At 44.9% G+C, this 13767-nt stretch overlaps 1 protein-coding gene across 3 annotated transcripts in view; it reads right to left on the bottom strand.

Annotated features, from left to right (window-relative positions):
- Positions 1 to 12870, bottom strand: part of SEC31B (SEC31 homolog B, COPII coat complex component) — a 38144-nt gene extending 25274 nt beyond the window's left edge. For 2 of the 3 annotated variants that reach the window (XM_030485737.1, XM_030485738.1), the window contains exons 1-9: positions 12765 to 12870; positions 9554 to 9642; positions 6792 to 6915; positions 5760 to 5955; positions 4897 to 4992; positions 3673 to 3813; positions 3056 to 3198; positions 2706 to 2805; positions 499 to 660 (exon numbers count right to left, since the gene is read on the bottom strand). In XM_030485737.1, coding sequence (XP_030341597.1) covers positions 499 to 660; positions 2706 to 2805; positions 3056 to 3198; positions 3673 to 3813; positions 4897 to 4992; positions 5760 to 5955; positions 6792 to 6915; positions 9554 to 9632 — 1041 coding nt within the window. In that variant the 5' untranslated portion in view covers positions 9633 to 9642; positions 12765 to 12870. The remainder of the gene's footprint in view (positions 1 to 498; positions 661 to 2705; positions 2806 to 3055; positions 3199 to 3672; positions 3814 to 4896; positions 4993 to 5759; positions 5956 to 6791; positions 6916 to 9553; positions 9643 to 12764) is intronic. The other variant, XM_030485739.1, reaches the window with a different exon arrangement.
- Positions 12871 to 13767: the final 897 nt, after the last annotated feature.

The raw sequence follows: 13767 nt of genomic DNA, 5'->3' as shown, positions 1-13767 counted from the left end.
TGTTCAGATGTAGCAGTTATTTTTTCTCCTTCCTAGTATCTGCTGCAGTGCTGTGCTGTGCTTTCAACTTTATTCTGAAAACAGTGCTGTCATGCTTAAACCACAACAATTGGCTAAGTAATGGGTTTCAGTATCAAAATATTAACATGCTCCAAATTCTAGTAAATTGACTTGTGTGCTGCTTTATTTTTAGTCTAGTAGCAACAACTACAAAATATATGTAACATTAAAACTACACTTGGTCTTGGTTGTCTTTAAACATTTATGAATTTTATACACTGAGACACTTTTGTCAAGAGCAATGTAGTCCCTTTGGGACTTGGTGGATATTAGGAACCCCACACTGGTTCCCACACCATGCAGCTATCCAACCTGGTGGATGCAACAGACTGCATCACATAAAATTCATACTGTTACACATGTGTGCTTCTAACACTCTCAGAAGTCAGCTGAGTAACTGCCAATCTGTCATGCCGTAATGTGTTCACAGGACTTTACCTTGTCAGCCTGCGTCTTCTGCTGAGCTTCTAAGTTCCCACCCATAACAGAATAAATGTTGATCCACCCATCAAAAGTGGCAGCAGAGAAGACTGAAGGATTCCTAGGACACCACTGGACATCAAAGCACCACTGACTCCGAATGGGCAACTCGTAAACCACCTATCACAGAAAGAGAGAAGGCAAAAGCACAACATTAGTCCTCCTCTTTCCCCAAATTAGTGTGACTCATCAAGTGTGTCACACCTTATTTATGTATCACCACTGTATATGACTCTTATTTTTGCTTCTTGAAGGACACATTTGCAACTGAGTTATAGCACATTTAGCCCAAAAGGCAGAAAGACACAGACAGCTGCTATACAACAGGATTCCAACTGTTGTATATATAACAAAATCCAAAAGCAACAAGTCGGTTTTGCTCTGCTTCTTAAGTACAGTATCAGAGTAGTATAATATTGTCACACCTGCTGTTAACCAAGGGAGACAGACAGAAAACAACACAAGAAAAACAGAAGCCAAAAGGCAAGAAGGTGTCATCAGCAAGAACATATAAACAGAAAGAATTGTCCGGAATAAAAAATTTTGCAAGGAAAACAAAAGCCTACAGAAAAAAAGAACAACAACAAAAGAGGACTGTAACAGCTGCAGATGAACTATGAAGGATATTGCAGCCAACAAGTTTCTGGTCTAGCACTCAAAAATCCAAAGTTCAATTCATGACCCATTCCCAGACTTCCTGCCTGACGTTGGGCAACTGACTAACACAACCTTGACTTTGAACCTCCAGTCTGCAAAATGAAGAGATTTCCTTTATACCTCACATGCACCAAGCACAGAGAACCACAGCTTCCTTCTCCGTAGGAACATGATCTGTGTTTTCTGTTCCCAATACAAAACCTTGCATTTGCTTATATTAAAATCTAGATAGCTAAATTAAAAAAAAAAAAGGGGGCAACACAAAAAAACCCTGCAAACAAGCCAACCAACCAAAAAACAAACCAAACCAAATCACATACCACCAAAACACAAGGAAATCAACCCCTTCCCCAAGCTTACCAGATCAGCCATTCTATAACTGCACTGTCCTTACTACTGAAAACTTTCCCAATTTTTGTATCAACTGAAAGTTTTCTGTTCATTAGTACCAAGTTAAGAAGAGACCCCTAACAATAATTTATGCATACATGTCTAACTTGAATTTGGACTGTGCAAATCTACAGCAGCATGCATAAAGATGAGCCAGCTGCACTAAAACCGGTTTTCTTCTTTTAGATTTTTCCACTGTAAGACAGTGAAAAGACTTTTGTAAAATTAGACATCAGGAACGCTTCAGAGTCTGATTTTCTTCTAACCACTAGACATGTGCGCAGAGTGAGCATCACATCCCATCAAACCACAACAGCAGCATTTCATGCATTTTATGAAAATGGGTTGGTTGGTTTGGTTTTTTTCTATGCCTCCAAGGCTCAGTGAAATTGTCCCATGAAATGAATCCAGCCTGGGGCTCCTGGCTGAACTTTTTTCAATAACTCTTATTGTTAGAGTACTTTCCCTATGCTATCATCAAGATCAACTGCGTAAATTTTGTTCAAAGTTCAAAATTCAGTTTTATTGAGAAACTCAGCACTGAAAGAGTAGGTGTGCAGAAAGAATTTTTACAGACCCCTATTTTAATTCAGCTGATAGCTAAACATTTCAAAGATAGTAATTTTGAGATATATGACTAGGTAAGCACATACATATGAAACCACTGTACTACAAATAAAGTTTACACATGTTTAATTACATTGTTCCCCTCTCAATGACCCTCACAAGTGCTTCTCATTCAAGTTTCTCCCCAGAAAACTTACTACCCTAGGAAAAGTAAGAAGAAGAATCAAAAGGACACACAGAACACTTAGGTGTGAACACAGCAAGAGTAATCATTATTAGCTGAAATTAAGTTTTAACTAAAGCTTTCTTCCCTCTATGATCTCTGACACAGATATAGCAGAGAAAATCTTTGCCTGTCTCTGTTGTTTTCAGTCTGGAACAGTTTTCAGTGAGACAACACTCTCACATTCACTCCAGGCAGGAAGAGTGCAGAAGACATACTAGAGGAAATTCATTGGCACTCCATAGGGATACAGAGAAAGCACACACACACAGCATAGCACACAACCCTATAAAGCAGACCATGTGTACTTAGAGTTGTGGTTATGTACCTCCCCCATACTTGGGTTCCAGCATAAGATCCGGTTGTCTTTGGCGCTACTCAGCAGCAGTTCAGGGTCAGCCTGGCACCAAGAGACAGAGAGAACTCCCCTAAAATAGATCAGAAAGAAAACAGTTATATTTCATACATGGTCCACTCTCCCACCCTGTTACCAAGAAAGCAGCACGCACCAGTACTTAAGCTCAGAAATACTAGTTCTCATCTCTACCATTAACCATTCATCTGTGAAACAAAGCAGACGTAGCAAAAAATCACAGGTCTCCTAAGCCCAAGTCTCCCAGATGTCTACTTTTTAAAGATGGAGATTCTTGAAAAGGCACACAACAAGCAAACCCTCACCTCGTGTGCCCTTCCAGCTGGCTCAAAGGAGAGGTAGCAAAACGTAAGTCCCATATTTGGATCACTGGCAAGCGGTCATCCTCAGAGGAAAGGACTAGCTGGGTTGCAACTTCTGGATGCCAGGCCATTCCTGAGCAATGCATCTAGGGACAAAAATAGCATAGGCTGAAAATTCAGCAAAGCAAGCTGGCAATAGCACGAATAGCCCAGAGGCACATCATTCTGCACTTGACTAGAATGCTTAAGACAAAGCAAGCCTAGAAACGTCTTGCTGTGGGAAGTATTTCTACCTTCACTACACAGCAACAAAAACCCCACTAACCATACAGAAGCTGAAGTTGAAAGTTGACCTAGGAAGACAGCTGGAATTAAATAACAGGAGGCTTCCCATAAATGAGCTGTGAACACAGAAATTGAATGCAAGGGTGCCCTAATTTTAGGAACAGCTAGGGGTCATGTTTCTCCATTTCATTAGGGAGAAAAGAGGTGAATGAAGAGAACCAGTCCCAACAGCTCCCACAATAAAAATACTTGATCCTAAGAGCCTGTGCCACTGCTTCATAGCCACATGTGGCATGTTGTAAGCTAGTTAGAATCACAGCCTCTCCTCCACTCACTCTGTTACTGTGGTCACTGACTTTGATGATAGGCTCATTCTTCCTGAGGTCCCAAACCACAGCCTTGCCACTCGGGTGAGCAGAGGACAGGATATGCTGCACCTGCCGATTCCAGGACACCACACTGATGTCTTCATGAGGCTGCCGAGACAGGAAAGGCCACATATCCATTATCCCCATGTTGAGGGAACACTAATCACAGGATTCTGTCACTAGCCTAAGGGATTTGATGATACATAGATTTCTCTCTTCAATCACTGATCAATTGGAAATATCAGCAGCACTGACCAGAAAGACTAGGGAACATGGGAAGTCCTTTACTCAGAGAGTACAGTGGACAGTCAAATTCTATCGGGGAACATCACTCGGAAAAGCATCTTTGCATTTTGGGAGCAGGTGTGGGATTCTGCACTGACCAAATGTGTTACAAATCAGTCCAGAGAGAACTGCAACTGAGAGAACATAGATGCTTCTACCCTGACTCCTGGGATGAACTTAAATGGAAAGATGACCTTGTATGCAACATTTCAGGAGTGCAGTGCGATGGAAAATGATGAAGCATTCAAGGCTAATTGTTGTTACTGTATCTACCACAATGCAAAGAGATAGGCAAAGAAACAAACAGGAAGCTTATTGGAGGCAAAACATGGCCTGCTTTTAGGCTAGTTTGCTATGATTTTTTTCCACTTTCAGGAGCTGATTGCCCTGAATAGCACAATCAGCATGAGAATATCAGAAGCTGCTTCTTCAAACTCAGGAAACGTTATCTGGGAGTAATAGCCAAGATGCATTAAACGGCTCAGTGACTCTGCTATGGATATTACTTTCATGCGATATGAAAAGCTTCAGCTGAAGCCTGAAATAAATTCATCCCTCAGAGAAGGTCCAATAAACCTTCTGAATCCATCACACATGCCCCAGCTGGATCACAAGATAAACTGGTCAGTTACTTGATTCAAATCCACAAAGAGCTTACCCATCCATGCAAAGTGCATCCCTCCAGCACTTGTCAGCCTACCTCCCCTCCCTTTACAACACTCTTTCCACCTACCCAGACTGAAGCTAATCAGTCGCTTCTGATTCATCTTTCTCCTGACAGACATCAAGGTCATTCTCCCTTCACAGCCTGACTAGACCAGGATGACTCCACACACTCACATCTTTTTGCCTCGCCTAAGATTTAAAACTGCAGGGGTAAAATTGCCCAGAGGAAAACTTATTTACCTGTGATTTAGCCCCTGGAGTCATAGGCACACTGAAGTTATTCAAGTCCCAGATGAAAATTTCAGAATCATTGGCTCCAGAAGCCAAGAGGTTACTCTGTAGAAGAAAGAAAAGCTAAGCTGAGTTTCTGCTTACATGGAAAAAGGACGGATTTCTTAAAAATAAGTGTCAGATGAGAACTGCATTTCACAGCCACTGATAAGAAGGAAGATACTAACCAGACTATAAACCAAGCACATCTCTCGTTTCCCTGCCTTCAGCTGTGCCATGGTACAGACCAGTTTAAAATTTGCCCAGCAAGCTACATGTGCAGGTGTCTGCTGTTAGTTATCATGAAACTCTGGCATAGGGCTGGAAGCCACTGCCTCTGGCCAGCTGAGCCTTTGCCCTGCATCCCAGCACCAAGGATATTTCTTCTGAGAAGATGCGGGCTTCCCAAGGGTCTGCAGACAACTTTCAATCTGCCTTTGTGTTACCGCAAGAACTTGTGTTCTGTTCACTACTTGCTTATGCCACAGTCCTTTCAAATGTGATCAGAGCCCCACGGAATTAAACACCAACTGAACAAATTTTAAAAAGTTCTGATTTCAAATGCGTAATGAATGATCTAACATGTAGTAGTATTACAAGACACGATTTTACAGGGAGATAAGACTTAATCGAGGTCACTGGGGAATTCAGTGGCAAAGCCGTGAAGAGAACCCAAAGCAGAGTCCCAAACCAGCTTTGTGTCACAACTACCATGCCTGTTACAGCTAAAAACTGTTCTTTCACTTTATAAATCCCTACAAACAAGGGAAAAACATATTTTTTAACATGGAGGTTAACCTTCCTTTGGTTATAAGTATCTTAATGTTGCATACCTGGAAAGGGTTGAAGTCAAGAGCTCGAACAGGACCTGAATGCTTTTCTGTCTGCCCAATTACAGGCTCACCCGTTGAAGTCAAGATGTGGTGCACACTGTACATTGTCAGTACACCGTTATCCCCGCCACCAATAATCACTCCGGAGGACTCTGGAGACCCATTTCCAAAGTTACCCCAGATCAGCTTATGAAACCTAAAAAAGAAGAAAACAAAGGTAGCACAGGCCACACGATTTGGTGGAAATCAAGACATTCTCTGTATTGCCAAAAAACACATCCATGTTCCAACCTATCAAACATAACCATCAGTCTGCACCTTAAATAACCATTTCTCTTTTTAAGAGAACTATGACTTTTACATGCAGAAAAAGAAACGAGTTTCCTTCCAAAGACTTTTAAAGAGAACTTACAGAGGAAGAGCTAGTCTCACTCTGTTTGTTTAGGGTTCTTTTGTGTGTGTTCTGTTTTGTTTTGTTTGTTTAAAATGTTTAGGCCCTCATACAAGATCTGATAGGTGATATCCTCTAACCTACAGTATATAGAAAATAAGATTAGAGAACTAGGTGCCTTTCTTTCCAGAGCTATTATCTGAAAAATATGTTTACCCCTTTTAAGAATCTGCTAGTTAGAAATTAAGACTGTGTTTTACACTGAGTGCAAACATCACCCACACTGATGAGCCTAAGAAATCACCTTGTCTAAAAAAGCTGGAAAGTAAGTTTCACTCTGCCTCTAGTGTCTTCACTGGAAATCACTATCCCTAGCAAACTGACACCACACAGAATGACTCTACTGACTACCATGTAAGTCCTTTTAAGTTGCTCCAATGGTCCAACTGCTCTACTTTCACACCTCACATGATTTGTGTAAACAGAAACATTCAGTTCTTGAAGACAGAGGTCAACTGACGTAAAAGTTCATTTTATACCCCAAAAACATGTTCAATATGTTTTCCCCTCCCCTCCTTTCTTGCACCAGAAAAGCCCTTTTCAGTTCCACTGACTGATATATCAGTATGAGCCTCTAGTACCTGTTTGAGGCAGGAAGTGCTCCTCTCTGCTTCATGTCCAGGGAGGGATCCTTGAAGTCAACCTCAAATATTTCCAAGGTGGCATTTGTACTGAAGGATGCATCCAGTTGCTGGGCAGATGTTCCTAGCAGAAGTACAAGGACAACACAAGTGGGCATTTTTTTCAAGAGCACAAGAGACAGAAAGAGCAAGGCACTGGAAACCTATTTCTTCATAGTCAACACAACTTTGGTGTGCCTGTTCAAAGAGAGAACATGTCTGAACACCTCAGAAAGAGAGACCAGTAATTATGACAAAGACTTTGAAAGAAATTAGAACTTCTTCAATAAATTCTGGGCACCAGGGTCACTGTTGCATGAATAGCTTTCTCTCTTGAGATACATAAAATTCACATACCCTCTTCCAAGCAGCCATAGCTTCTGATATTAAGTCCTTATCTAAATGACAAGTGCAGCCACATCATGAAACCCAGCTACAATTATGATCCCAAATACTTCTGTATACTGCTCTTCAACCATGACCAGATGTCTTAATCAGAATTTCTAAACCTAGTTTATAGCTAAAGTTCTCCAACCTTAGCCAACTAAACACACCCCAACGACCCACAGACAGCAGTCACACAGTGGTGTGACTCCCTAGCTTGTAGAATAAAAGCTAAAAATTTATTTGGCATTGTCTAATAGGACACTGCCAGGCAAACAGTCACCCAGTTACCACAGGGATGCTTTGTAACCATCTATGGCATGGAAAGTGCCCAAGAGACTATTAAAAAGCAGCACAAAACATGAAACTATGCAGTTTCTGACCTAAAGCTGACGAAAGCCAAGACCTTTGGTCCAATCAAAACTCTGGCCTCATTACAGAAACAAAATAGACCACCTACCCCCAGAATGGCACTGTTGCTTTTAAGGCAACAGTTGGAATTTTGTCACTTTCTTTTGACATTCATCCTGGAGAAAAAAAAAAACAAAACCAAAATGGCAGTGCTGGGCACACAGCTGTGGGGGTTTGACCCTGGCTGGATGCCAGGTGCCCACCAAAGTTGCTCTATCATTGCCCTCCTCAGCTGGACAGGGGAGAGAGAATATAATGAAAGGTCCATGAGTGAAGATAAGGACAGGGAGAGATCATTCACCAACCACTGTCATGGGCAAAACAGACTTGACTTGGGGAAATCAGTTTATAATTTATTGATTATTTATAATCAAAATCAGAGTAGAATAATGAGAAAATAAAAACTAAAACATAAAACACCTTGTTCCCAACTTCTCTTCTTCCTGGGCTCAGCTTTACTCCCAAATTTGGTACCTCCTCCCTCCCCAGCAGCACAGGGGGATGGGAAATGGGGCTCATGGTCAGCTCATCACGTGTTGCCTCTGCTGCTCCTTTCTGCTCAGTGGGAGGACACCTCACACTCTTCCCCTCCTCCAGCCTGAGGTCCCTCTAGCAGGAGACAGTCCTCCACAAACTTCTCCAAGATAAGTCCCTCCCATGGGCTACAGTTCTTCATGAACTGCTCCAGCGTGGGTCCCTTCCATGGGGTGCAGTCCTTCAGGAACAGACTGCTCCAGCGTGGGTCCCCCGTGGGGTCACAAATCCTGCCAGCAAATCTGCTCCAGCGTGGGCTCATCTCTCCATGGGCCACAGGTCCTGCCAGCAGCCTGCTCCAGAACAGGCTTCCCACAGGGTCACAACCTCCTTTGGGCATCCCCCTGTGCCAGCGTGGGGTCCTCCCTGGGCTGCAGGTGGATATCTGCTCCCCATGGACCTGCATGGGCTGCAGGGGCACAGCCTGCCTCACCACGGGCTGCACCACGGGCTGCACCGCGGGCTGCACCGCGGGCTGCAGGGGAATCTCTGCTCTGGTGCCTGGAGCACCTCCTCCCCTGCTTCTTCACTGACCCTGGTGTCTGCAGAGCTGCTTCTTCTCACTCCTCTCTCCAGCTGCGTTTTTTCCTACACAATAACTTTTCTCCTTCTTAAACACATTATCCCAGAGGTGCTACCACTGTCGCTGACTGGCTTGGCCTTGGCCAGTGGTGGGTCTGTCTTGGAAATGGCTGGTATTGGCTCTATCGGACATGGGGGAAGCTTCTAGCAGCTTCTCATTGAAGCCACCCCTGTAGGCCCTCGCTATCAAAACCTTGCCATGCAAACCCAGTACAACAATCCAAACTGTCAGTTCCACACAGACACTAAACTCACCTACTGCCAACTCTGTGAACAGACTGACACTGTGCTTCAGGAAATGAAATTAACAGTAATGAGTAATATCAACAAAATTCAAATGTAAGGTTTTGCAGAAGTATTGAAAATTGAATGTTAACCAAAACAGGCAACTTTAAGGAGAAGAGGTTTCTATTATTTGACTGTCAAGCCATGTGATAATGACTGCAGACCAACAAAAGTAAAAGTGAGCTTAAATGAACATGACTAGAACGAACTTCTTTTTTCCCCACGGCCATACCAAGTATTTTCAAGGTAAGCAGGTGATGGAGCTCATGCAGACTTAACTGGAAGTTTTATCAAAAACCCCACATATTCACTCTTTGAAAAATCACTGGCCTTTAAGGTGTCAATGTTTGGCATAAAAGTAATCCTCTACCAGGCACTTTAAAAAACATAAAGGCTGCAATATTTTCAGTATATTTCTTGTGTTTTCCAGATTATTAAAGTGGGAATTGTTGGAAGTTCAAACCAGCTACACATAAAACCCCTCTGTGATTCACACTTTAATAGTCATGAATTGTGAAGAACTTTACCTGTTGCTAGATAAATGGGGTGGTGGTTTGCTGGACTCCATGCCTGGACAGCAGTTCGCTCAATTTCCTTTAGCTTCATCTTCCAGGCTCTAGAAGAAATCTCACACAGTGGTTAGAACAGCCAGACAAAGTCAACACAAAAATAATCGCACCAGTAACAAAATATCCCCCTTACCAAGATACCATGAGAACAAATTGCTCTTATTAGAAAGAAGTTGCTTGCTACTTCCTGAGTAGTGAACACAGTTTCACTGCAACGAATTAGGGTATTTTGGAATTAATTAAAAAAACCCAAACCAAACCAAACCAAAACAACACCCCAAAACAATCCCAGCTGTCTGACCCCAGATTTTGTTTCGTATAATAGCTCTCTCTTTCATATACTCCAATTACAGAAGAGTTTCAGGAAAATGAATGGGATCTAAATTAAACAACATACTCAGGTCTTCAGTCCAGGCTGGTTTAAATCAGCTGCAGAAATTAATTTAAACAAATGTATCTGCAAAGCACTAGTTGCTCTCACTGAACAAGCTGATGTCAGTATACACTTAGGCAAAAGGAGAGCAAAAGGAATCTCAGGGAAGGCTAAATTCCAAGCAGAAAAGTGACGTGGCAACAGAAAACAAAGTGCAATGCTATCATGCGCCAATTCAGTTAATGCACTTTGTTCTCACTCCTCTGAGAAGCAAATGGAAAAAAATCACTTGACTTTCTGCTTCAGTTTGTAAACGGTAGGAGGTGAGAAGAAACGATCCAGAAGTAACTGCTGGGTTTCAATCTCAGCTCTGACAACAACTCTTTTCATTTACTTTGAATGGATCAACTGACACCTGTAAAACGGGAGCACAACTTCCCATGTCACTGGGAAGAGAGAGATTAGTTGGGCAATAATGTAGCAGGATAACTGAAACTCAAACATCAACAGCAGGTAGCCAGGAGGCTGCAAAACTGAAAATAAATGCAAATTATTGTTCCATGTAGGATCCCATTCTTGCTGAGGAGAAAGCACCCTGCACCGCTCCATCCCGGACTGTGCCCAGGCCTTCTTGGCATGTCAGCAACATAAATGATGCGTAGACCTATAATTCACAGTCTAGGAGTGTCACTCTCATGAGCAGTTTCAAAACCTTTTGAGCTTGGTTGCAGTGCAGCCTCTTAACTCCAGCTAAACAGAGCTGCTAACTATCCAATCATGGTATCATGCTGAATAAAGTCAAGCTGTCAGCAGGGAGCACAGCACAACACTGCATCTTGCCAGCTCGCTGTGATTAACTTCTCCGGGTTACTTGACACTGGTTTTGTCAGCTGTGCTGACAGCTAAACCACAGTCTGCATCCATGGCCCTCTGCTCAGACGCAGGGCTACAAGCGCCGGTTTAGAAGGAAAAAAGAAAAAAGAAAAAAAAAAAGAAAAAAGAAAAACCCTGATTTGAGTGTTAGATAAGCAATCCTTCTACACACTGTGCATGTGTGTATCCATGTATCCAGCACAGGACTCACGATCCTTAAAGCAGGAAAAAGCCCCTCTTCAGCAACCTCTTGTGGCTGCCTGAGAAAAATTCCCAAATATTGAACTCTTCCACAGAATTTTTAGGGAGATGGTGCCACCTGCTGATAGCTCCCAAAATAGCATTTAAGACTTCTGAGAAAGCTCATGCTTTACTCAGGACCTCTGATTAATTAATCACGACAATTCCTCCTCCTCCTTCTTCTACAGACATCCGATTACAGATGTAACGTATTAACGAATCTGAGCCCCAAAGGGAGCAGCAGGACAGCGGCATCATTTCCCTGCAGCCTCCTCAGCCATGGTTTCCTGCACAGTGTCCTTAAAAGATAACAGTGTCTGCACAGCAAAACCCAGCAGATCAGAGCTGGGAAATGGAGAGCATGCAGATAAACAGTGAAAAGTAAAAGCACATGGTCTCAAATCATGGTGGACCATGCAAACGGTGCTGACAGAGGCAAAAATTCCTCTCAAGTTAACCTACGTTAACTTGAAATACGTGCGGCTTTAGAGCACATTGTAAAAGACTGTGTGGTTGCTGTTGTATCAACCAATTGACCCTCGAAGCTGCCATGATGATCGTCCCTGGCATCACTCTAGTGAGGCCTCCTTTCTCTTGCACCACCCAAACACTGTCAATCAGAAATCCCCTCCTACCAACTTTCCCAATCCTCCTCCTACCACTGGGCACCCAACCACTTCTCTTTGAACAGTCCTGCTGATACTGGGCTTCCCGGGCAGCACACAAAGGAGCTGACAGCCTGACCCCACTTAGCTAAAGGTGGAACTTGGGCAGAAAAGATTTGTCCAAGGTCACGCACGTGACAAGCAGCCACCCTAAGAATTGAAAAAGGCCTCTCAGCCACAATACAACAGTTAAGACACAAACCACTCTACAGTCTCTACATCCCAGCATCAATTTGAAATCTTTGTACTGCCCCTTCCCTTTGCACTGTGCTGACACTCCCCTTTCACAGCTCCCCAGTACCCTAAAACCAGGCTGTTGTCGTAAGTGCTTATTATAAACCCCGATCACAGAAGGCACAGAGACACTAATCTCAGCTAATCGGTGTTTGCAAGGCAGGGTTGTTGCAGGGCAGGGCTCAGCACATTCCTCCATGACAGCTCCCATGGTACATAAAAAAAACTTCTTGCGCTCTGAGCACTTTCAAAAGCTACTGGTAAAGTGACACAGCTCTGTACAGATGGCAGTGCGCACACACGTTATCTAGCCAGCCTGCTCTGCTCAACAGCATTGCACTGTATCAAAGTGAAAAAGAGGCAAGGTCCAGGAAGAAAGCATTGATCAAGGACACCGGGTGCCACAAACAGGCTCTTGGCCACGCCAGAGGCCTCTCCGCGGCCCAGGTCAAACAGCTCGACTCCCCCCTCGGCGCTCGCCGCTGCCCAGGAGCGGGCTCTCCGGCAGAGGAGAAACAATCTACCGGGGCTCCCGGAGCAGAGGGGCAGGGACAGAACCACGAAACCTGGGCACGGAGCCGGCACACCGACACCAGGGCGGTCAGGCAGCAAAGCAGGTCTAGCCCGGGGGGACACAGAAGCGAGGGGCCCGGCCCGTGGGCGCTCCCGGGCCCCTGCCCCTGGTGGCAGGGCTGAGGGGTGCGAGGGCGGGAGCAGCCGTTCGCATCAGACCGAGCGGCGCGGAGCGGAGGAGAAAGGGAGGGAGGCGGGCGGCCGCCCTTACCGGCTCGCTGGCCGTCCCTGCCTCGCCGCCGACCGGAGCCCGAGCGGCTCCCGCAACCAAGGGCTTCGCCGACGGTGGCCGACGGGAGCCCAAAAGCCGCCGCCCGCGAAGCGCCGCCCGCCACCCCGCCCCCGCTGCGCAGGCTCCAGGCCGGGCTCCGGCCGCTGTGGTAGCCGCAGGGCGGGAGCCGCCACCGCACCGCCGGCAGGGGCGCGGGAGCCGCGCCTTGGTTGGGCTAGTGCCGCCCTCCGGTGTGACCCGAAAGTGGGGATGGGGGGGCTGCTCCCGGTCTCTCCTGCCCGGGTTCGGGGAGTCCCTTCCTCAGGCGCGGCACCACCGCCGGGGACCTCAGCAGCCGAGCTCAGCACAGGGCTCCCAAACGCCTTTGTAAAGATACTTAAAATATGCTCCATCCACGAGTCCGAAACGGTTCTAGCTGTGGGCCAGGGAACACCATAACTGGAGCGGGTGTCTGTTGGCTCTGAAGTCACACCCCTCAGAACCTTGCCTCAATACAGATTTAAGCCTCCTGAGAGGGCATGGAGAAGGGAAAGGTTTAGAAATAAAGGCTTAGAAAGAGGATTTCTTAAAAACATTCTGGTTGCCAGGGCAAAAAAATAAAAAAGCAGAAGGATCAAGACCTCCTTTCTTCACCACTCTCCTGTTTTGAGAAAATGTGCCTACACTACAAACCCCGTTTTTAAGGGTTTCTGAGCCCCACTCTGCCCAACCCATATGGCTTACCCATAAAAACAAGAAAACACATCATTAAGTTACTGGTTAGATACAGACTGGGTGTGAAACTCCAGAGGCAGCAGCACACAGTGCTGGGGCAGGGCAGCTGTGTGGTATGCTGTGAAACATGCTGGATAGGCCTCAACCTGCCTGTGTGCAACTGCTGCATTATCATTTAGCATACAGCAAGACAAGGCTCTCAGTACTACTCTGATCATTTCCATTTTACTAGAGAACTCTTTACAACTCTCACATTGTATATCATGCT

The sequence above is a fragment of the Strigops habroptila genome, chromosome 5 (assembly GCF_004027225.2).
Source record: "Strigops habroptila isolate Jane chromosome 5, bStrHab1.2.pri, whole genome shotgun sequence".
In the NCBI taxonomy this organism is placed as follows: Eukaryota; Metazoa; Chordata; class Aves; order Psittaciformes; family Psittacidae; genus Strigops; species Strigops habroptila.
Note: the sequence above shows the minus strand (reverse complement) of the source record. Positions and strands in the feature narration are given on the sequence as shown.